Consider the following 21,909-nt stretch of genomic DNA (forward strand, 5'->3'; position numbering starts at 1 on the left):
GCAGGCGGAGCTCTGTGAGTTCGAGGCCAGCCTGGTCTACAAGAGCTAGTGCCAGGACAGGAACCAAAAAGCTACGGAGAAACCCTGTCTCGAAAAACCAAAAAAAAAAAAAAAAAAAGAAAGAAAGAAAGAAAAAAACTAATATTTATGTTCATGCTTTTTATTGTCTCTTTACTCCTCACAACAACCTTCATCAAAAAAAATTAGCTAGTGTAGAGGTAGGCGCCCATAAGACCAGCACTTGGAAGGTAGAGGTAGGAGGGTTGCAGCAAATTCCAAGCCAGCTAGAGTTGCATAGCAAGACTTTATCTTATTAAATCAAAACAAAACAACAACAACAACAAAAACAGGAGCTGGGGATAAGGTAGTAGGGATGGTGCAAGCTTTTAATCCCAGCACTTGAGAGGCGGAGGTAGGAAGATCTCTGAGTTCAAGCCCTGCCTGGTGTACATAGCAAGTTCCAGGACAGCCAGGGCTACACAGAGAAAATCTGTCTTAGAAGACAAAAGCATCCCCCAACAAAAAACAAACAAACAGCATTAGCAAAATACAAAAGTATCTATTATAAAATAATACATTTAAAATGTCAATAATTAAAAGAAAAACTGGCCCATAGTGTCTCTCTCTCTCTCTCTCTCTCTCTCTCTCTCTCTCTCTCTCTCTCTCTCTCTCTCTCTCTCTCATACCCACATACATCTTGAGACATGCACCCCCTTCCTCTGTCCCCCCACCAATCACACACTAACTTAACTTTATGAATAGGAAAACCAAATCCTAGACAGGACAAGTAAGTTGCTGAAGGAAACACAAGTAACAAGTTCCAGTCACTGCTTTTTTGGAGCAGTGGCCAATTTTGCTCCAGGCAAGCACCTACCAGTTCTACTGTTAAAATTGTCAGGTCTGGTGTGTGTGTGTGTGTGTGTGTGTGTGTGTGTGTGTGTGTGTGTGTGTGTTTGGCACACAGAAACTAACCCTGTCCACTCAGGTGGGGGAAACAGCTTGCTGTTCACACAACTGGAAGGATGGGACTGTCAGCCAATCCTTAGGGAGGCAGCTTCCCCTTCCCTTCCAAAATGAAACTTTGTTTCCTTATGAGAGAAGGGACAGAGCCGTGGTGGGACCTCAGCGTCCAGATCCAGTAACCAGCCAGTTTTTCTCCATCCTTTCCTCAGGTTTTCTTGGGTTTGCTGTTTGCTTTACTCGAAATGACAAAAAGACAGAGATGGACTCTGAGTAAAGTCCCCCTCCCTCCACCTCCCCACACATAGCCAGAGGGAACCACTCTGCAGAGCCTACAATTCCTGAACACTTACTGATGCTGTTTGGAATCCTTGGATAATATGTCACACAATTCCTCAGGCGCTGGTTTTCCACTTAGCCTTTTGTCTGTGGACTTTGCTCATGCTGAAGACTTTGCTGTATCTAGTTAATCCATTTTTGCTGTGGTTTAGTTTTCTGTTCTCTGCTCACGTGGTGATTTGTTTAGTTCTTAGACATTTAGGGTCCTTCTAAATTTTTTTCTTCTTTTCTCTTTCTTCCTTTCTTTTCTTTGCTTTCTTTCTTTCTTTCTTTCTTTCTTTCTTTCTTTTTTTAACTGATGCTTTTGGTTTTTTGTTTGTTTGTTTTTCAAGACAAGGTTTCTCAGTAGCTTTAGAGCCTGTCCTGGAACTAGCTCATAGACCAGGCTGGTCTTGAACTCACAGAGATCTGCCTGCCTCTGCCTCCCGAGTGCTGGGATAACTGATGCTTTTTAAAAAGCCCAGTGTGGGATGTGGTGGCACAGGTCTTTAACCCCAGCACTCCAGAGGCAGAGGCAGAGGCAGAGGCAGAGGCAGAGGCAGAGGCAGAGGCAGAGGCAGAGGCAGAGGCAGAGGCAGGTAGATCTTTGGGAGTTCAAGGCCTGCCTGCTTGACATAGTGAGACCCAATCTCAAAATATTTTTTCTTTTAATTGCTAAACTGTTTTCCAGAATGCTTGTACAGTTTTGTCTTTTCACCAATAGTTCTTAAAGGCCATTGTCCTGCAGTATTTTTATTTTAGCCATTATTTTTTTTCATTAATTCTATTTTTAAAAGATTTACTTAACTTTTTCTTGCACGTGTGAGAATGTGTGCATATGTTTGCATGCAGTTGAGCCAGAGCCAGAGCCAGAAAAGGGTATTGGGTTCCTTGGAACTGGATCTGTGAAGGCTGTAGATGCTTATGAGACACCATGTGGGTGTTGGGAACTTAACTTGGATTCCCTAGAAGAGCAGCCAGTGCTCTTAATCACTGGGCCATCTCTCTAGTCCCTAATATTTGTCTTTCTGTGTCTGAATTATTGCATTTAATTCAAATCTCTGAAGTTACATTTTTGTTTGTGTTAACAAATAAAACTTGCCTGAAGGTCAGAGTGCAGAGCTAAGCCACTGGAGGCCAGGGAGTGGTGGCTCACGTCTTTAATCCCAGGGAGAGAGAGGCAGAGGAATCTGTTAGTTAAGGTCACCCTGGGCTACGCAAGATTGAATCTGTCTATAAGAGAAACAGAGCTCACACAAAGGTGATTCCAGCACTTGGGATCCCACACCTTTAATACCAGCTCTAGGGAGGTAGAGACAGGAGTGATATGGCTGGGTAAAGAGAGGACTATAAGGCAGGAGGGGACAGGAGCTCAGTGCAGTCTGAGGTTTGGTGGAGACAGATGGGGTCTTCGGAAACAGTCTGAACATGCATTCTGAGGATTCATAGAGACAGGGTTGCCCCTTCAGTCTGAGCACTGGTAGAGGTAAAAGGTCTCCCTAGTGCCTGACTACACGGCTTCTCAGATCTCTCGGCTTTCAGTCCCCCATAGCTTTTTGTTATTAAGAGCAATTGAATTTGTGCTACAGCTCCCCAGTTACATCCATTTCCCTGAAAATGACATAATTTCATTATTGTTTGTTTTTTTTTTTTCGAGACAGGGTTTCTCTGTGTACCAGCCCTAGCTGTCCTGGAACTAGCTCTTGTAGACCAGGCTGGCCTCAAACTCACAGAGCTCCGCCTGCCTCTGCCTCCTGAGAGCTGGGATTAAAGGTGTGCACCACCACACTTGGCTATCACTTTTTTTTGAGACTGTGTGTCACTCTGTAGCTGTCTTGGTACCAGCTATGTCGAGTTTATGCCTCTGTAGATTCCCACTGTGCTCCTCTCATCAAGCCCCGAAGTGTCGCTCAGTGGCATCCTAATCAGCCAGTCATCTTTATAACAAAATTTGTTGATGAGCCCCGAGTTTTCTTTCTTTTAAATGTTTTAAATTAAATTAAAATACATGGTTGTTTTGCAAGCACGTATGTCTGTGTACCATTTGCATAGCTGGTGCCAGCAGAGGCCAGAGAGGGAACTGGGTTCCCCTAGAGCTGGAGTTCCAGATGGTTGTGAGACGCTATGTGGGTGCATTCAAACCGGGGTCCTCTGGAAGAGCAGAGGAGTCGAGAGCATGCTCTTAACTGCCGAGCCATCTCCTACCTCTAATCCTGGGTGTTCTGCAAATGCTCCTTTTCTCCTACGGGACCCGTCTGAGTCAGCTAGTCTGACCTTGGAAAGTAGCCATCAGAGGCCAGAAGAGGTTGTTGGAGCCATGGGAGCTGGAATTGTAAGCAGTTGTGAGCAGCCTGGTGTGGGTACTGGACACGAACTTGGGTCTTCCACAGAGTAGTGGGCACCCTTCAGTGCCAAGTCGTTTTCCCCAGCCCAGTAGGCATTTATATAGAAAGATAGTAAGGCTTAGGGAGGGACCTTCCAGGAGGACCCAGGAGGGAGTCCCAGGAACTGGACTGTGTCCTGAATGTCCTGTATGTTTCTCTCTCCTTCTCTGGTCCAGCCTTGAGTGATGCATTTTCCATGTTATGAAGCCCTTTTGTTTGATTCCTTCTCAGCCCCGGTGCAGTCACTTCTTTTTTTTTTTTTAATATTTATTTATTTATTATGTATATAGTATTCTGTCTGAGTGTATGCCTGCAGGCCAGAAGAGGGCACTAGACCCCATTACAGATGGTTGTGAGCCACCATGTGGTTGCTGGGAATTGAACTCAGGACCTTTGGAAGAGCAGGCAATGCTCTTAACCGCTGAGCCATCTCTCCAGCCCCCGGTGCAGTCACTTCTGTAACTTCCTCCCAGGTGGGCCCCAGGGTGATCAGCTGACCCGCTCTTGAGATCAGTGTCTCCAGTCTTCTGCCCGCTCTGACTCTGCTGGAGTGTCACCAGTACCTAGGAAGCCGAGGACAGGAGGGAAAGCAAGGTCTTTGAGATCACACCGGCGCAGATTCTAATTGCTCCTTGGCACTTGACTTCCCGTGGTTTTGATTTTGCCTCATAAGGATGAGACACAGGCGTGTGAACACTGGGAAAAATGCTTCCGGGGCTGGAGAGAGGGCTCTGTAAGTTAGTTTGCTCCTCTGCAAATACGCTAGAGTTCACTATGTATACCTGGCTGGCTCAGACTCAGAAATTTTCCTGCCTCTGCTTCCTGAGTACTAGTATGAATACTTTTTTTTCTTTCCTGAGACAAGGTTTCTCTGTGTAACCACCCTGGCTGTTCTGGAACTCACTCTGCTGATCAGGCAGGCGTGGAACTCGCAGAGATCTGCCTGCCTCTGCCTCCCAAGTGTTGGGATCACCACCCGGCTCCTATGAATGCATTTTAATGTTACACATAATGTAATGTCACACTAATACTAGGTCTTTTTTGTTTCTGAGACTTCCTCTGGAGAAAGGTGAGCCATCTCAAGTGCTCACGGGCAAGAGGAGACTACTCAGGTTCTTTTTTGCTTGTTTTCTTGTCATGTTGAGGATCGAAGCCAGGGCATGCACACTCTAGGCAGTTGCTCTTAGATCCAGAGAATACTTAGGGTCTAAGGTTCTAAGAGGAAAGGGCCTTTGACAACAGTTTTTCCTGTGCCTGAGAGCCCTCAACCCTTCTCTGGGACATCCAAGTCTCAGGGAAACCTGGCTGGTACAAGGACATTTGTAATGGATAATAGTAAGGGCAGTTGGTCAAACAAATGCTCTTTGCTTTTTGGTTTTGAGACACTTTGTTGCCTAGGCTGGCCTAGGACTTACATAACCCAAGCAGCCTTGAATTCAAAGAAAGTATCTTCCCTCGGCCTTCTGAATGCTAGGACTCCAGGCATGAGCCACCATACCCCATGGGAGTGTGTGAGTGGGACTGCACTTATAAACTTTTAAATTTCATATATTTATATTGTGTGTGTGAGGAGGATGCATGCATGCCATGGTTAGAGTTGGCTCCGTGCTTCCACTGTGGGTCCCAGATAGACTTCAAGTCAGCATCTTTGGTGGTAAGCACTTTTATCTGCGGAACCGTCTTGTCCCCCAACCCCAGTGTATTTTGAACACCTGCTGTGAGTCAGCTGTTTGCTGTGTTCAGTGTCCCTGAGAGATAAGACAAAGCTATGTTGAGGCAAGAAGGAGAAGAATTTCCTCTTGGGCAATGGAAAGAAGTTGGGAAAGAGCCCAGCAGGCCATCTGGGTCACAGTGCAGGGGAGCAGATGGGTGCTCTGCTTGTGCTTCCTAGAACGCCATTCGCCTTGCAGTAGGAAAGATAGATTGGAGGAGTCGTTGAGACCAAGGAGATGAGTTCCAGGGATGGCGAATTCCCACGTCTCCCTTAATCCTTCCATCTTAATCCTCTTCTGCGGCTTCTGCCTCTGGTTGGGATACAGATTTAGCTGCTGCTCCAACAGTGAACAGTCTCAAATAAAAGCAGGAAGCAGCAGGCAGAAAAGGGGAGGAGATCTGAAGGATGTTAAGGTTTGAGGTACAGATGACTTCTGTCCCTGCCCCCTCAACGTCTGTTCTCCCCTTCTGCATTAATGAAATTCTCCTTCCTTCCTTCCTTCCTTTTTTTTTTTTTCGAGACAGGGTTTCTCTGTGGCTTTGGAGCCTGTCCTGGAACTAGCTCTTGTAGACCAGGCTGGTCTCGAACTCACAGAGATCTGCCTGCCTCTGCCTCCCGAGTGCTGGGATTAAAGGCGTGTGCCACCATCGCCCGGCTCCTTCCTTCTTTCTGTTCCTCTGTTCTAATGTGTCCCAGGCTGAGGGGACCCCTGATCCTCCTACTTGCACCTCCCAAGTGCTGGAAACTACAGGCATGTGCCATCTGCCTTGTTTAAATCCCCAGTTTTCACTGGGTGATCACACAGGATAAACATCTTGTGTTCTAGAGAGCTGGGCGTGGCCAGGTGACTGAATTTTGTGTGATAAAGCACAGCATAGGAGGAATATGGTTGAGATGGACAGCCATCTTGGGCCGTGCAGTTCATAGCAGTATCCCAGAGATGTCATCAGGCTGGACCCTTGATGAAGTTACAGCAGAGCAAAGGATGAGTAGACGACCTCTCCCCCTCTAGGTCCCTCTTAGAGCAGGCAAATGTGTGCTGTCATAAAGTCATAGAAACAGCACATGAAGCCCAAACACAGGCGCTGTGGAGCTGTGGGGAAGAGCGGAAGCTCGCCTACTGTTTTTACTTGTTTTGTTATACCCTGGACAGTTGGCCTTAAAATGTGGCCTTTGGACCATGTCCCATTTAATAACCACTTCAGCAGGACCCAGGAAAGGTGTGATGTGTAGGATTCGGTCTTTAGCAGTCCCCTCTAGCAATGCCTAGGTTGACCCTGCTGGATGTTCCTTCTTCCGGTGTTCCCAGGATTACCTGTGCTCCACGAAGTCCCCAGAGCAGCCTTCTACCCGCAATCTCTTCCTCTGCCCCACAGTTTCCTTTCAGGGTTTGGAACTGGACTCTTGTGGAAGACAGGCTCTGCCGTGCTGACTCATATCGGCTCACTTAGATCACAGTCCTTCCTGGCCTGGCTGGCTACCTTGCCAGGCTCTTATCACTCGGCTGCAGGAAGTACTACTGGCTCCAGTAAAGCCAGCATCTTTCCTCCTAAGGGCATTCGCCCAAGATGCTCCATCCACTTAGGACTTCCATACCTTAACCTCTAGTTCTTTGGAAAATTAGAGTTCTCAGACATAAAGTCATTTTTCAGGGAGGTGTTCTCTGTACGCCAGAACGGGCCAAGTGACAACACTTACACACACACACACACACACACACACACACACACACACACACACACGACTCCCTGCTCTTGGTGCTTATCCTAATTGTAATAATGAAATAATCGGTGTAATTGTTTGTCTTTCCCACTGTTCTGTGAATCCTGCACAGCTGGAAAGGTGCCTGCTTTGTCCACTGATGCGCCCTAAGAACACAGCAAGAGTCTAACGCTTAAGCAGAGACCAAAAAAAACTTCGTTGATGTGTGACTATCACCTCTAACTATCAATCTCCAGGGAGTGCCCTGACTGTCCACTCTCCCTCCCTTCATCGTCCATCTGTCCAACCCAAGGACAAAATCACAGGTGGTGATAAGCCTGGACCGCAGGATGCATTGATGCGTCAAGGAAATCATCTGGAGTTGCAAGGGAGGTTCAACCAAAGGCAAAGGCTGCAGCCACCAATGGCCCCTCACCCTAAAACCTACTAACCAGAATCCGTGGCAGGTAATCTACAGTAGTGCCCTTATCTGCAGCTGCCTGTTCCAAAACTTCGGTTATCGATGGTCTGAAAATATGAATGAAAAATTCCAGAATTAACCTATTCATAACTTTTTTTCTTCTGGGACAGTCTCACTATGGAACCCTGGTGGTCCTGGAACTTGTTCTGGTCATCAAGGCTGGCCCCAAGCTCACATAGATTCCCATCTACAACTACCTTCTTCTGAGTGCTGGGATAAAAGTCGGAGTCATAATTTTTAAATTGCTGTTGTGATTACACAAGGGAATCCTGGTTCCTTCTCTCCCAGGTGTGAAGCAAATGTGACTAGTGTGTTCATACTATATGTTCTATTTACCTAATGATGGGGGGGGGAGAGAATGAGACAATGCTTCTATTATAGCCTGTTATGATGGTTTATCAGTAGCTACTGCTGTTACTCTCTTACTGTGCTCAATTACACCTTTTCTCAGGTATGTGTAGGAAAAACAGAGTCTTCAGGGGTTGGTACGATCTGCAGTTTCAGGAATCCACCGTGGTCTTTAGTGACAGTGATGGCAGGAACCTAGAGATAATAACTCCACACTGTTACTAGAAGCAGCCTGAGAAATTCCCAAAACCTTTTGGGGACCTTGATTCGGGTAAAATCAGATCCTTGGCTTTAACCCAGAAAAGAACTCCAGGACTAGCCTGTATGAAGCCAGATTTATTAAAGATATTTAAGTACAGATTTTAAGTATAAAGGCTAAGAGAAAGAGGTGCTTAGGAGAAGACTAAGACCTACCCACACGGGCATGGCATTCTCAAGGGAGAGCAGCAATTAGGTGTCCTGGCATTAGTGACATATACCATCTTCAGGGCTCTCAAGTTTCTTTCTTTCTCTCTCTCTCCCCCCCCCCCCAAGACAGAGTTTCTCTGTGTAGCTCTGGCTGTCCTGAAGCTTGTTCTGTAGACCAGGCTGACCTCCACAGATTCGCCTGCTGCCTCTGCCTCCCACGTGCTGGGACTAAAGGCATGCGCCTCCACTGCCGGGCAAGTTGCACAGCTCTTTAATCCCAGCACTCAGGAAGGAACTCTGTGAGTTTGTGGCCAGTCTGGTCTAAACACTGAGTTCCATGCCAGCTAGGACTGTATAGTGAGAACCTGTCTCAGAAAAAAAAAAAGAAAGAAAGAAAGAGAAAAAAAAAGAAAAAGGAAAAAAAGAGTTATACCTCTGTCTGTGTATGTTGATGTGCGCAGGCACACATTCAAACATGTGTCACAGCACATGGGCAGAAGACTACCTGTGGAGGTCATTTCTCTCTTTCCACTTTCTGGGATTGAGCCGATGCTGCGGGGCTTGTCACCAAGGTCACCAAGGTCACCAAGAGTCTTTATCAGCTTTGCCATCCCCCAGTCTTTCTCTGTTTCATAAGTGGAATTTAGAGGGGGACTCTGGGATGGCCTGGATAGATTGCAATCCTTTAAAATAAAAGTAGGAGCCACTAGGGGTGACACAAAGAGGTTAGGACATCCCCCTTTCCTTTAAAGTTTCTGGTGAGATGCCCAGAAAAGTGTAGGTTTCTAGCCGGGAAGAAGTAAAACCTTAAACAAGTGTGATTGTGCGGGCGTTCCAAATTGTCAGCTGCCTAGAGGCTTCAGCCAAGGCTAAAATGAAGGGGTTCTTTCTCTCTTCCCATGTGTCCCCAACTGTCCCTGTGAATAGGGAGGACTACTGTACTCTAAATTAACGGCAGATAACTAAAGTATCAGTAATACGTTAAAAGCAAGTTACTAAGCTATTGATTAATAATTAAGGCTGAGCATGTAACTGAAATGTCATGTAATACAGTCTAATGAATATGAATCTAGATGATAAGCCCAGTGTCAGGAGATAATTAAACCATTAGTAGATGATCATATATCAATTACTCAAGTGTTAACTGATAGCCAAGGGATTTAATTGAAAAATGCAGATATTGGCAGATAATGGCTAATTAATGGCTAAGGTGAGAGCTGATTAAGATTTAAAATGTCATTTTCTTAAGAAGAGTTTCATGTGTGTTAGAAGGATCTAGAGCCAACCGGAAGTTAGTAAAGTCTATAGAAATACATGTCCTGAGCCGGGCAGTGGTGGCGCACGCCTTTAATCCCAGCACTCGGGAGGCAGAGGCAGGCAGATCTCTGTGAGTTCGAGGCCAGCCTGGTCTACAAGAGCTAGTTCCAGGACAGGCTCCAAAACCACAGAGAAACCCTGTCTCGAAAAAACAAAAAAAAAAGAAAAAGAAAAAAAAAAGAAATACATGTCCTATGAGAAGTGTAGAATCATCAGTGGGACTCACTACTTTTGAGGAAATGATTTTTTTTTTTAATCTTTGGTGTCCGTATATATATCCAATATGGCCACATTAGGAAAAGGAACAAAGCCCAGTGACCCTTCCCCAAGTTAGCATTCAGAGTCTGATGCAAGATTTAGGTTTGAATAGAAAGCAAGATGTATATAGAACTGAAGAGTTCTGGGAAAGGGGTGGTCCCACCCATCACTGCCCCATCATTGCCTGGGCACTAGTCTCCTCTGCAAGGTGGTCTGACAAGTGTCATACAGTGTGACATCTCTTTCTGGGGGACCGGCTCCCCTCTGGCTGAGGGTCCCCATCTTATCTCTCTACTAGCATGAGCTGGGAGAGAATTTCAATTTCTTAGAGTTCATTGTTACAGTAGTCTGAGAGGCAAAGGGAATGACATGGTATCTTTCTTTAGAACACCTTCAGTCCTAGTAGAATGGTTAAATTGAGCACTAGCCCCAGGGCCTTTTAATCAAATCCATGAGTACAAACTTTTCATAATGCAAACTGTCTCTTCTTTGAGAAGGCAAAAATGCATAAGCAACAAAACTCAAACAAACAGAATAAACTTTAACCCCTTCCTGTAGGATAATGCTCCTGTACACTGTAAAGATTTGTCACTCATATTGGTTTAATAAAATGCTGGTTGGCCAGTAGCCAGGCAGGAAGTATAGGGGGCAACCAGACTAGGAGAATTCAGGGAAGAGGAAAGGCAGAGAGTCAGTCATCATCCAGAAGCAGAGGAAGCAAGATGAGAATGCCTTACTGAGAAAAGGTACCAAAACACATGGCTAAACATAGATAAGAATTATGGATTAATTTCAGTTGAAAGAGGTAGTTAGTAATAAGCCTGAATAATAGGTCAAACAGTTTATAATTAATATAAGCCTCTGTGTGTTTATTTGGACCTGAATGACTGTGGGACTGGGTAGGACAGAACAACCCCTCATACTTCACTTGTGCCCAACTGTGAGGCTCCTGAGACAAGGTATGTTCCATTCTTTACACCAATTTATCGCTACAGCATAACAGCCTAACACATACCATACCCTAACACAGGCCTTTAACACATTCACACCCTAACATAGGCCTTCAACACATCACACCCTAACACAGGCCTTTAACACATCACACCCTAACACAGGCCTTCAACACATTCACACCCCTAACACAGGCCTTCAACACATCATACCCTAACACAGGCCTTCAACACATCACACCCTAACACAGGCCTTCAACACATCACACCCTAACACAGGCCTTCAACACATCACACCCTAACACAGGCCTTCAACACATCATACCCTAACATAGGCCTTCAACACATCATACCCTAACACAGGCCTTCAACACATCACACCCTAACACAGGCCTTCAACACATCATACCCTAACACAGGCCTTCAACACATAACACCCTAACACAGGCCTTCAACACATCATACCCTAACACAGGCCTTCAGCACATCACACCCTAACACAGGCCTTCAACACATCACACCCCTAACACAGGCCTTCAACACATCACACCCCTAACACAGGCCTTCAACACATCACACCCCTAACACAGGCCTTCAACACATCACACCCCTAACACAGGCCTTCAACACATCACACCCTGACACAGGTCTTCAGCACATCACACCCTGACACAGGTCTTCAGCACATCACACCCCTAATTCTTTTCCTCAAAAGACAAAAGGAGGATCTGTGTTATCACTCTAAATTTTGCAAAAACAAAGTAAGAAATAATAATTTAAAAACTTGGTTTATCAAAGCTGCAGGCATTTTTATACGGTATTCGGGGAGTTAGTGCTAGGGACTATGAGGTGGGGGTTATAAGTCCAAGGCCAACTGGGGCTACATAAGAAGATAATATTTCTAAATGGATCAAAATGGGGCTAAGGGAAATGGCTCAGTTGATAAAGTACGTGAAGTCTTGAGTTTGGTCCTCAGCACAGAAAATCAGGCATGAACCATGGGAGGCAAAGACAGGAGGATCCCCAGGGCCACTGGCCCGCCAGCTGGCTTAATCAGCAAGCCCCAGATTCCCACAAGAGATTTTGTGTGGGCCAGCTTGGTCTACACAGAAAACTCCAGGATAGTCAGGGCTGCATAGAGAGACAGTGCCTAAAAATAAATAAATTCTGAAACCCCTTGGTGCAGCTTGACAGGGAAATAAGGCCTTGTCCTAGTCTGGCCCCAGCTGTGGTCCCTGAGAACATACCACCCAAAGGAGTTGCCACATCTGGAGTCCTGACTGGCCACTGGAGTCTGCAGATTCTTGTCTGCATTCTTTTCTCCTGGCCATGATCTGGCCAATGCAATTCAAGGGAGAAAACATTTCTCCTGGCTCACAGTTTTGGGGAATATCAGTCTGTCATAACCTAGAAGGCACAGTGGTGGGATTGATTCCTGGCCACAGTGTGTGTGACGGCTGGGGTCCTGCTACCAGAGCAGTCTGGAAGAAGAGCCTGAGGTCCAGCCAGAACCCTGGTTGAAATCCTGCCCCTATGGCCATACATCTGCCCCATATATAATAGGTTTCATAACCCACCCACCGGCACCCAAAACTGTGCCACTATCTGGGACCCAAAGGCTCAGGTACAGAGCCTACGGGGGACAGCTCACACTTAAACTTACAATATCTTTCACTTGTTATTTTTATTGTAATGTATGTTAGGAGCATTAACGCTTAGCTTGACTGAAAAAAATTAAAAGGGCTGGAAGCCTTTAATGTTTACTTTTATTTTATATTAATCAGTATTGTTTTTTAAAATGAATTATTTACTTTCAGTTGTGTGCACTGGTGTTTTGCCTGCATGCATGTCTGTGTGATAGAGTCTTATCTCCTCCAGCTGCAGTTACAGACAGTTGTGAGCTGACATGTGGGTGCTGAGAATTAAACGGGGGTCCTCTGGAAGAGCAGCCAGTGCTCTTAACTGCTGAGCCTTGTTTGGCTTAACTCCGTTCCTTGTTTGGATTTTTTTATTAGCTGCTCTCTCTCTTTCTGGGCCTTTCTTTCTGAGAACGGAGTCCAGAGTCTTCCAAGTGTTTGAACTCCGAACCCTTCTCCCACTCCACTCCAAGAACTGGCATCTTTTGTAATTAAATAAAATAATACACACAAGAACAGAAGACAAAGACAACAAACACGTTTGGCCTAGATTTCCTTTGGCTAGAAATCCGTGTTGAGTTCAAGTTTTATTATCACAAGTGCTGTTTTGTTTATAGGCAGAAGCATGTGTTGAATGCTTCATCTTTGGCTAACACTGCCCCAGGCACGTTCACAGGTATTAGATGCTAATCCTCACAGCCTTCCTGGGAGGGAAGACTTGGCTCCCTTTACACAAGTCTGGTTATGGGATGATTGCTTCATACCCTTCTACATGGTTTCTCATAGCCTGCCATGTTTCTTTTGGCTATCGGCCTAGTGGCCGCTGATTGGCTGTTAAGAACTCTCGTTGGCCAGGCGTTCCTATTCTTTGCTCTTGGATTCAAATCATCCAAGTCTTAGACTTCTTCCTTTATGTGACCGAAGGGATGAGAAGCCCAGGCTTTCTGCCTGTGAAGCACCACTTGAAATTGCCGAGGGACAGGAATGGTGGGGAAGAGAGAACCAGGTCACAACTCTGCTCGTCTCTGAAGAATGAGCTTTGCCACCAGCTCTGTGATCCGCGGCTTGATCTCCTGCACGGGCACAGTTGGATCCCAAGCCCCCACCACCTTTCCGTCTGGGGCCACTAGGTACTTCCAGAAGTTCCAGGTGGGCTCCTTCCCAGAAGTCTCTAAAGAAAAAGGAAGCCGAACAAACAGTGTGCCTCCCCATGCCCAATTCCTGGATCCCACTATCCGTCTATCTCGCACCTGGCCCCACCCAGACCACTTAAATTAGCGGCGCTGACAACAAGCCCCAGCTCCCAGCACTTTTCAAAAGCTCTCCAGTAGGTTTCAGTTGGAGGATTCGGATTGAGAGAGGATGCTGGGAAGTACACGATACAGTACAACCCACCAGTCATCCTCTCCTAATTACCCCAAACAGTCGCACCCTGTTCTCGAAGGCTGTTCTGCTTCGAGACAGGATTCCATTCCATGTAACCAGGCTATCTTCGTCTTGCTACACGGCTGAGGAGGATCTGGAAAGCCGTATCCTCCTAGCTTCTAACTCCTACGTGTAGGCCTACACCACAACTCCCTGCTTCCAATTAAGCCTTAATGGCTTCTAAAGGTTAGTCCTTGTACTGGCTGAATCCAAATCACTGTCAGGAAGTGGGCCTTCGGAAAAATTCTCGGGCTCTGATAGAGTAGGGTTCAGGCTTGTACAATTATGAGAGCTTTCCAGGTGCTTCTAATGCAAGGCCAGATTGATCTACAATCATGGGAACTGGGAGAACACTAACAAAACACACAGGAGGGGGAGAAAATGATGACTTTAACAAATACACAAAGCTCTCCAGATTCCAAAGTTCACAGGGGCTGCAGCTGAGACAGGCATTTGGGATTATCTTTCTTTTCTTTTCTTTTCTCCTTCTATTTTTAATGTGTATAGGTGTTTTGCTTGCATGTCTGTCTGTCTGTACATGATATGTGTACAATGCCCGAGGAGGCCAGAAGAGGGTATTGGATTCTCTGGGGCTGGAGTTCCAGAGGGTTGTGAGCTGCCATGTGGGCACCAGGACTCAAACCTGGGTTTGATTCTGGATGAGCAGCCAGTGTTCTTAACCTTGGAGTCACCTCTGGAATCTCAGAATCCCACTTTTTATTTATTTTATTTTATTTATTTATTTCCCTGAGATAGGATTTTTCTGTGTGACAGTGCTAGCTGTCCTGGAACTCGCTTTGTAGACCAGGCTGGCAGAACTCACAGAGACCCACCTACCTCTGTCCCCAAGTGCTGAGATTAAAGGTGTGTGCCACCACCGCTGGGAGCATCCCAGTTTTTAATAAGCAAGCTTAGAACATTCAATGTTTGACCCTTGGTGAGCCAAACCTGACTCTCACATAGATAGCCAGTCCCAAGAAGAGATAACCTATGCTGTAAAACTTATTCCTCAACCAAATAACGTGATATCTGCCTACCCTTCCAGGGAGACAGCCCTGAGCAGATGTCCCACCGAGTAAGACCTAAACAGCGCAGTGACACTGAAACACTGTCTGACTGTCCCCAGAGCCTCCCTCTCCATGCACAGAAAACCCCCTTTCCCTTAGACCATCTCTGCACAGCTTCTGTACTGTCTGGTCTGCTGCAGTTAGACCACAGGGTACCTAACAAACTCTACTGTCTTTCTGTGCTTGGTGATTTCATTCACAGCCCATGCCTCGAGCCTGTCACTGGTATTCCAGGCATGGCAATCAAGCTGATTCTTTTGGAGAGGTTTCCCTGTTTATGTATAGACTTTAAGTCAGAACAAGAGACTTTCAGTAATCTTGGTCACCCTTCTCCAGGTGTGTGGCATCTCATGGCTGTGCCTTAGTTTCTCTATTCTCAGTCTTCTGTTGCCCAGGGAGTCATGGTGATAGCCAGGGAGGGAAGGTGACAGGGAGAAGAGACAGGACTCACGGGTCAGGTATTTGAAGGCAGGGTGAGCACCGGTGCCCGTAACTGCAATCTTGCTAAACATGGGGAAAGAAACACTGTAGGTACGGCGGGCAAAGTTCTCAATCTCCCTGTCGGTGTCTGGTTCCTGTTGGCCAAACTGGTTGCAAGGGAAGGCGAGCACGTTAAAATGGTAGGGACCCAGGTCCCGCTGCAACTGCTGCAGGGCTCGGTAGTTCTGGTCTGTGAAGCCACATTCGCTGGCTACGTTCACCACCAGAGAAACCTGCGTGGTAGAAACAAAACAGAAGAAGGCTCAGAACCATACACAATCCAGTGAGGAGGCATGCACCTGTGTCTACTGTGATATGCCTACATCACACATGCGAGAATGCTATGAACATATGTAAATATGTGTATAATGTTCCCACAAAATACACCCACATATGAAATCAAGCATGTGGGGGCCTATACACATGTACACACATACATGAGTATTTGTGACTGTAAGCACACAGTTCACCTAAATTAATAGGCACATGCTCTATGATGCAAACCTGCATTAGCTAGAAGTACACAAATCCACAAGTACATATAGTACATTCACAGACAGGCATGCACACAGAGACCACGTATCAGTAGGCGATGCTGGGGAGGAGAAAGGCACACGTGGGTTCGATTTGGTTCTGTCAGCTGGGTACTTCCAGGAATTCAGGCGGGCTCTTTCCCAGAAGTCTCTAAAGGAAAAGGAAGCAAAAGAGCCTCCCTGTACCCTCCCCGGGTTGGGACTGCCAGTACATGGGTACACAGACAGAATGACCCCCAGGACAGTCTTTTTTATCTCCTCCCTTCCAGCAAACAAATACTTTGATCACTGAGCCCTAATTTTATTAAAGACTTTCGGCAATAAATACAGCGCTAGCTAGCTGCTGGAACTGAGTTATAATGTAATTAGAATTTTGGCACCAATGCCACATTCCCAGCTTCTAGCTATGTGTTCCTGAAAGATTACGCTTCTTTGCCTGGGCCCCTAGCTCCGTGGCTGCTTTTGAGACAAGCTGGGATAATGTCACCTGGCTATTGACCACTTCCCAGGGTCAGTCTGGAACACACTAGACGGACTCCTCAAATTCAGCAGTTCTGAAATTACAGGTCTTGGTTGTGGGGAGTGTCCTGTTTATCGCAGAATATTTGGCATCATCCTAGCTCGTACACACTCGATGTCTAGGCTTGATCACCAAAAACGTTTCCCAGTGGGGTTTGTGGCACATACCTGTAATCCCAGCACTAAGGACGCTAAGGCAGTAGAATTATAAACTGGAGACAAGCCTAAATCACACAGTACGACCGTCTCTTCAATGAAAAAAAAATGCCACATGCCTTTAATCCCTGCACTTAGGTGGCAGAGACAAAAACAAGTGAACCTTCAGGAGTTCAAGGGCAGCCTGGTCTACTTAGCAAGTTCCAGGCCAGCTACTGCACAATGAGACACCTCATCTCAAAACAAAACAAAAAACCAAAACAAACTGAAGAGATAGTCATTTGCTGCCACACTTGACAATCTGAGTTCAATCCCAGGGCCCCACAAAGTAGAAGGAAAGAAATGATTCCCCTAAATTGTTCTCTGGCCCCCACCTGGACACCATGAAAGGCAAGCACACACAAACACACACACACAATGTAATAACAGCAAGCACACATGAACACACACACACAATGTAACAGCAAGCACACATAAACACACACACAATGTAACAAAAGCAAGCACACATAAACACACACACAATGTAACAAAAGCAAGCACACATAAACACACACACACTGTAATAACAAAGAAAAAACCTTTTTTTTTAAATTTTTGAGACAGGGTTTCTTTGTGTAGCCCTGGCTATCCTAGAATTAGTTCTGTAGACTAAGTTGGCCTCAAACTCACAAAGATCCGCCTGCCTCTAACTCCTGAGTTCTGAGATTAAAGGTGTACGCCATCACCCAGCTAACATTAAAAAGAAATCTTTCTGAGAAAGATTCCCCCTGCTGAGAATCAGTGAGCTGATCTGACCCAGGCACACTCTGTCTGGAGTGGTAAGAAGTCGGGACTCTAAATTCTCTTCTTCGGGTAAGGCTCTCCTACCTTCTTTCCTGCTGGGCCTTTATTGAGTGCACTTTAAGATGCTTCTTTTTAGCCTATATCATGTGTGTCTCCCTAGGCTTTGTGAAGGGGAGCATCTTGCTTCTCATTCCATCCAGGAAACCAAAAAGCTTATCCACACATGTGCACACACATGCATAGAAATAGACTCAGATGTGTACAGAGAAACAAGCCAATAAAACACATTAACCACCCCCTTCTCTCACTCACACATTCCACCCAGGAAGTAAGCACACCGCCAAGTGACGACCTCAACATTCATGCCCAGCCATGGACTCAGTGACGTCATCCGTGACATCTATGACTGTCACTCAGTGTCAGGCATGTAGTAGGAGGCGGCAAATGCAAATGTTTGTTAACGAACAAATGAAGGTATACCCCAGGCAACGGCCCAGTGTAGGTCAACCAGCCACCCTGGACTGACTGCTCCCAGGTTCTTTTTCTTTCTTTTTTTTTTTTTTTTTGGTTTTTCGAGACAGGGTTTCTCTGTGGTTTTGGAGCCTGTCCTGGAACTAGCTCTTGTAGACCAGGCTGGTCTCGAACTCACAAAGATCCGCCTGCCTCTGCCTCCCAAGTGCTGGGATTAAAGGCGTGCGCCACCACTGCCCAGCCGCGGGTTCTTTTTCTGAGCTTAGCGATTAAGGGCAGAGACTCTTGAGTTGTACCGCTGGGGTTCAAATTCTAACGCTACCCCTCTTCAAACAACCAAAACAAACCGGGGGCGGGGTGATCCTGCACACCGCGGTGTGCCTGTTTGGAGTTCAGAGAGTAACTTCCAGGAAGTGGCTCTCTCCTTTTACCATATAAGTCCTGAGAATTGAACTCGGGTCCTTGACACTCCCACCGGGCAATCCTACTGGCCCTCTAACGCTACCATTTTATTTATTTTAATTTTTTTTTTTTGAGACAGGATCTCATTGCCTAACATAGCCTTGGTTGGCCTAGAACTGGCTATATTGACCAGACCGACTTTGAACTTACAGCTATCTGCCTGCTTCTGCCACCCAAGTGCTGGGATTAAAAGTATGTATCACTGTTCCAGGCTAACTCTACACACTATTCCTATCAGGAGCTGAAAAATATCGCCTATTTTTTTTTAATCTCCTATAGCTGTTGGGATTGCCTGACTCAGTTTTCAGTGTCTCCTTTATTGTCTTTCCTCCCTATCAGCTTGATTAAAACATCAACTTGTTTTGCCCATCACCATTTATCTTCAGGGCTTGGGTTTCTAGCTAGTATACAGTAGGTGCCAAATAATAAACAATGAATTAATGACTGGGGGAGCTGTTCGGGTGGTGTATCTGGGGACTATGTCCAGCCGTGTTAGAGGGGAGGAGAGGCCTGACAGGAATGGACCCTGCTCTTTGCAACTCTTTGGGTCCTGGATGAGGTGACCTACAATACACAGGGCACCCTAAAGCTCACCAAGTGCTTCCACAGTGTCCCCTCATTTTGAAACTCACACCGGTCAGAGCAAGGACTCCCAGCATAATCAAGAATGTCAAGGCGATTGAAAACAGTTTTGTCCTTAAAGACGGCCCTGCTCCCAAGAAAAGCACACTGAGAGCCTTTCTTCTGTGATTCGTCCAAGCCTGCATGATGGGCTCCCAGGCCCGTTAATGTCCAACATCATACAACTTCACATCAGGGTCTCCCACTTCATCTCAAGAGGCAGAAGATTTTGACAGATTTTTTAAAAATTAATTATTATTATTTTTCCGAGATAGTATCCCTGGCTGGAACTCCCTAAGAGGACACCAAGTTGCCCTCGAACCCACGGGCCAGCTTGTCTTTTCCTCCCTAGTGTAGGGCTGGGGATTAAAGGCCTGCAACACCTTGAGAGGATTCTTTGTCACAAACAGCATAGCACTGGGTCTCTGAACTTGTAGTTCAAAGTCCCTCTGGGTTCTCCCTGGCCCCATCAGTCCCGTCTACTACCATTAGTCTGGGGGTTTGTATCCTTCAGGTACCACTGTTGAAAGCCCTGGTCCTGCTGTCCCCCCCCCCACTTTTCCCCCACTTCCTCCCCCTCCCCCCCGTGCAGTTTTGCTTGCATCTGGACTTGGCCAGCTCTCCTTGTCTTGCTCATTGCTCAAATCTTTTTTTTTTTTTTTAAGACCCAATCCTGATACACTCCCTTACTGTGATTCAGTCTAGCAAGGAGGGGCCTGTCCTGCTGGATGGCTAATAGCTCCATCACAACTGCCCTCTAAGGGGTGGGGCTTGAGGGACCAAAGGGATGGGAGTTGGTTGCTTTCTACTGTTGTGTGGTCCTGTGCCCAGGCCTTCGTTCTCAGTGTGCATTCTAAGATCCAAGCAAAGGTCCATCTTAGATGGTCACTCCCTACGCTGCACTTTTATGTGTCAACCCTCTCACTGTTCCAGGCGCAAAAGTCAGACTGGAGGGGCAAAAGCTAGGGTTACTTTTACTCTTAGAAGAGGCAAAGCAGAGGCGGAGGGCATTCTCTTTCAGGGCGAGATCTTGCGGCCCGGAGAGCGCAGACAGCTGTGCCACGTAGCCGCGGGCCTCAGTGGGCAAGGGCCTGGGGGCGCCGGATGGACGGATCGCGGGGCTGGGATCCCCGGGGTGGTGCCCAACGGGAGCATCCCCGAGCTGTGCTGTACCCGAGGGGAGCATCCCCCCCCCCCCGAAGAGCCCCGGCTGGGTGCACACATCGAGCCCTGCCCCCGCCGAGTAGGGCCCGCAGGACGCGGTCACTCACCGAGCCGCGGTATTTCTCCAGCGACACCAGCTTGCCCCGGATGTTGACTGCCTTGAAGTCGTAGAAGTCCTGCTCGGATTGCACGCAGGCCGCGGCCCATAGGAGCAGCCACGCCGCCGCCACGGTCGCAACCATGACTCGCTTCCGAGGTGGCGGCTTGGCGAGGGAAAAGACAGGGAGGGGAGACCCCGGCGTGGCGGGCCCGGAAGGAGGCGGCCCACGGGCCAGGACGCGCCCCCTTCGCAGTCGCCTCTGCAGGCGTGGAGTCCTGGCTCTGGACCTCAGTTTCCCCAGATGTTCGGCGCCAGTCGGCTCGAGATCCAAGGATCCCGTTTTCTTGAGTCTGAGACCAAAATTCGCTTGTATGAATTTGGTTGCTCATGCTCAGGATACAGCGACTTAATAGGGAGAGAAAGGGGGAAAATCTGTGTGAGATTAGCTCCTAGAAGTGCTTGGTTGGCCTAAGGCAGATCGCTCACTACTCTGATCCTGCTTCTTCACGGGAATAATACGCATAGTATAGAATCGAGAGTACTGAACTATAATAGAAAAATGATGGGAAACTCCTGGATAGCTGAACGATGTGTACAAACTTTAGCTTAAGACGGAGAGGTCAGAGAAGGCAAAGGAGCCTGAGTCTGCAGCGGTTTGGACTCTTGCAGTGCAGGAGGTTTAGGAGAGACTGCTTTCGGGTTCACCCTGTAGAGACTCTGAGAGATAGCAGACCCTTACACTGCGGTCTTGCCAATCACTGATTAGTGTCTCCTGGCAAGAGGCGCTACAGGAGCCAAGAAGGCTCCTTATCTGGAGCAGCTGACAGCTAAAGGCTTTTTGTGGACATAACATGGCTAGCAGCTGGAATGTCGTCTTTAGTGACAGGCGATCTGGACAGCGCACTACACTGTTTCGCAGGCACAGAAAACCTCTTTGATACCCACAAGGAGCTGAGCATCTATTGGTGACTAAGTGTGCGTTACATATTTGGGGTACCTGTCCTATGCCAAATTCAGCTCAAGGCGCCTCTTCTCCAGTGATGAGCAAGATATATGGTCCCTATTCAGAGGGAGATAGGGCACTAAGTGGTTCACAGTTAACTCTGAAACCACTGTTATGGCAAGTTAGTACCTGACAAAGCTGAGGGTGGGTTGGGGGAAGGACAGGAGGTTTGAAATGAACTCTGACAAATGAGTAGACATTATTCAAGTCAAAGCAGGAAGCATGCATGAAGGTCGCCAGGGAGAGGGAAACATGATACACTGGGCAAGAAAGGGTATTTTGGCTGGAGTGGAGAGAACAATGCAGGGGTGGGGGTGGGGCAGGGTGGAGGGTATCACAAAGCTTGGTGGGCCACAGTAAAGTTTATGGGCTTGTGGTGCATAGTAGCCAATGCCTTTAATCCCAGCATTTGAAGAACAGAGGCAGGCAGATCCCTGAGTTAGAAGTCAGCCTGGTCTATATAGATCCAGGTGAGCTGTGAAAAAAATTACAGGCTTTAAATCAAGAAATGAAGTTCTATATTTGTTTCTGCTAGGATAAGCATCACTATAAAGTCCTACATATTGAAGACAGATCCCGCTGGTTTCCCTGTGGTGAGTAGACAGGAAAAGGCAAGGACAGATGCTGGGGGAGAGGAAACTGGAGC

At 47.0% G+C, this 21,909-nt stretch overlaps 1 protein-coding gene across 1 annotated transcript; it reads right to left on the bottom strand.

The window, feature by feature from the left end:
- Window positions 1–12,925: 12,925 nt before the first annotated feature.
- On the bottom strand, window positions 12,926–20,588 carry Gpx7 (glutathione peroxidase 7). Its single transcript, XM_075946244.1, has 3 exons — window positions 20,268–20,588; window positions 15,420–15,681; window positions 12,926–13,647 (listed from the first exon to the last, which is right to left on the bottom strand). Exons 1-3 carry the CDS (start codon window positions 20,400–20,402, stop codon window positions 13,484–13,486), a joined length of 561 nt encoding a protein of 186 aa, XP_075802359.1. The 5' UTR covers window positions 20,403–20,588; the 3' UTR covers window positions 12,926–13,483.
- Between the last annotated feature and the right edge of the window lie 1,321 nt (window positions 20,589–21,909).

The sequence above is a fragment of the Microtus pennsylvanicus genome, chromosome 13 (assembly GCF_037038515.1).
Source record: "Microtus pennsylvanicus isolate mMicPen1 chromosome 13, mMicPen1.hap1, whole genome shotgun sequence".
In the NCBI taxonomy this organism is placed as follows: Eukaryota; Metazoa; Chordata; class Mammalia; order Rodentia; family Cricetidae; genus Microtus; species Microtus pennsylvanicus.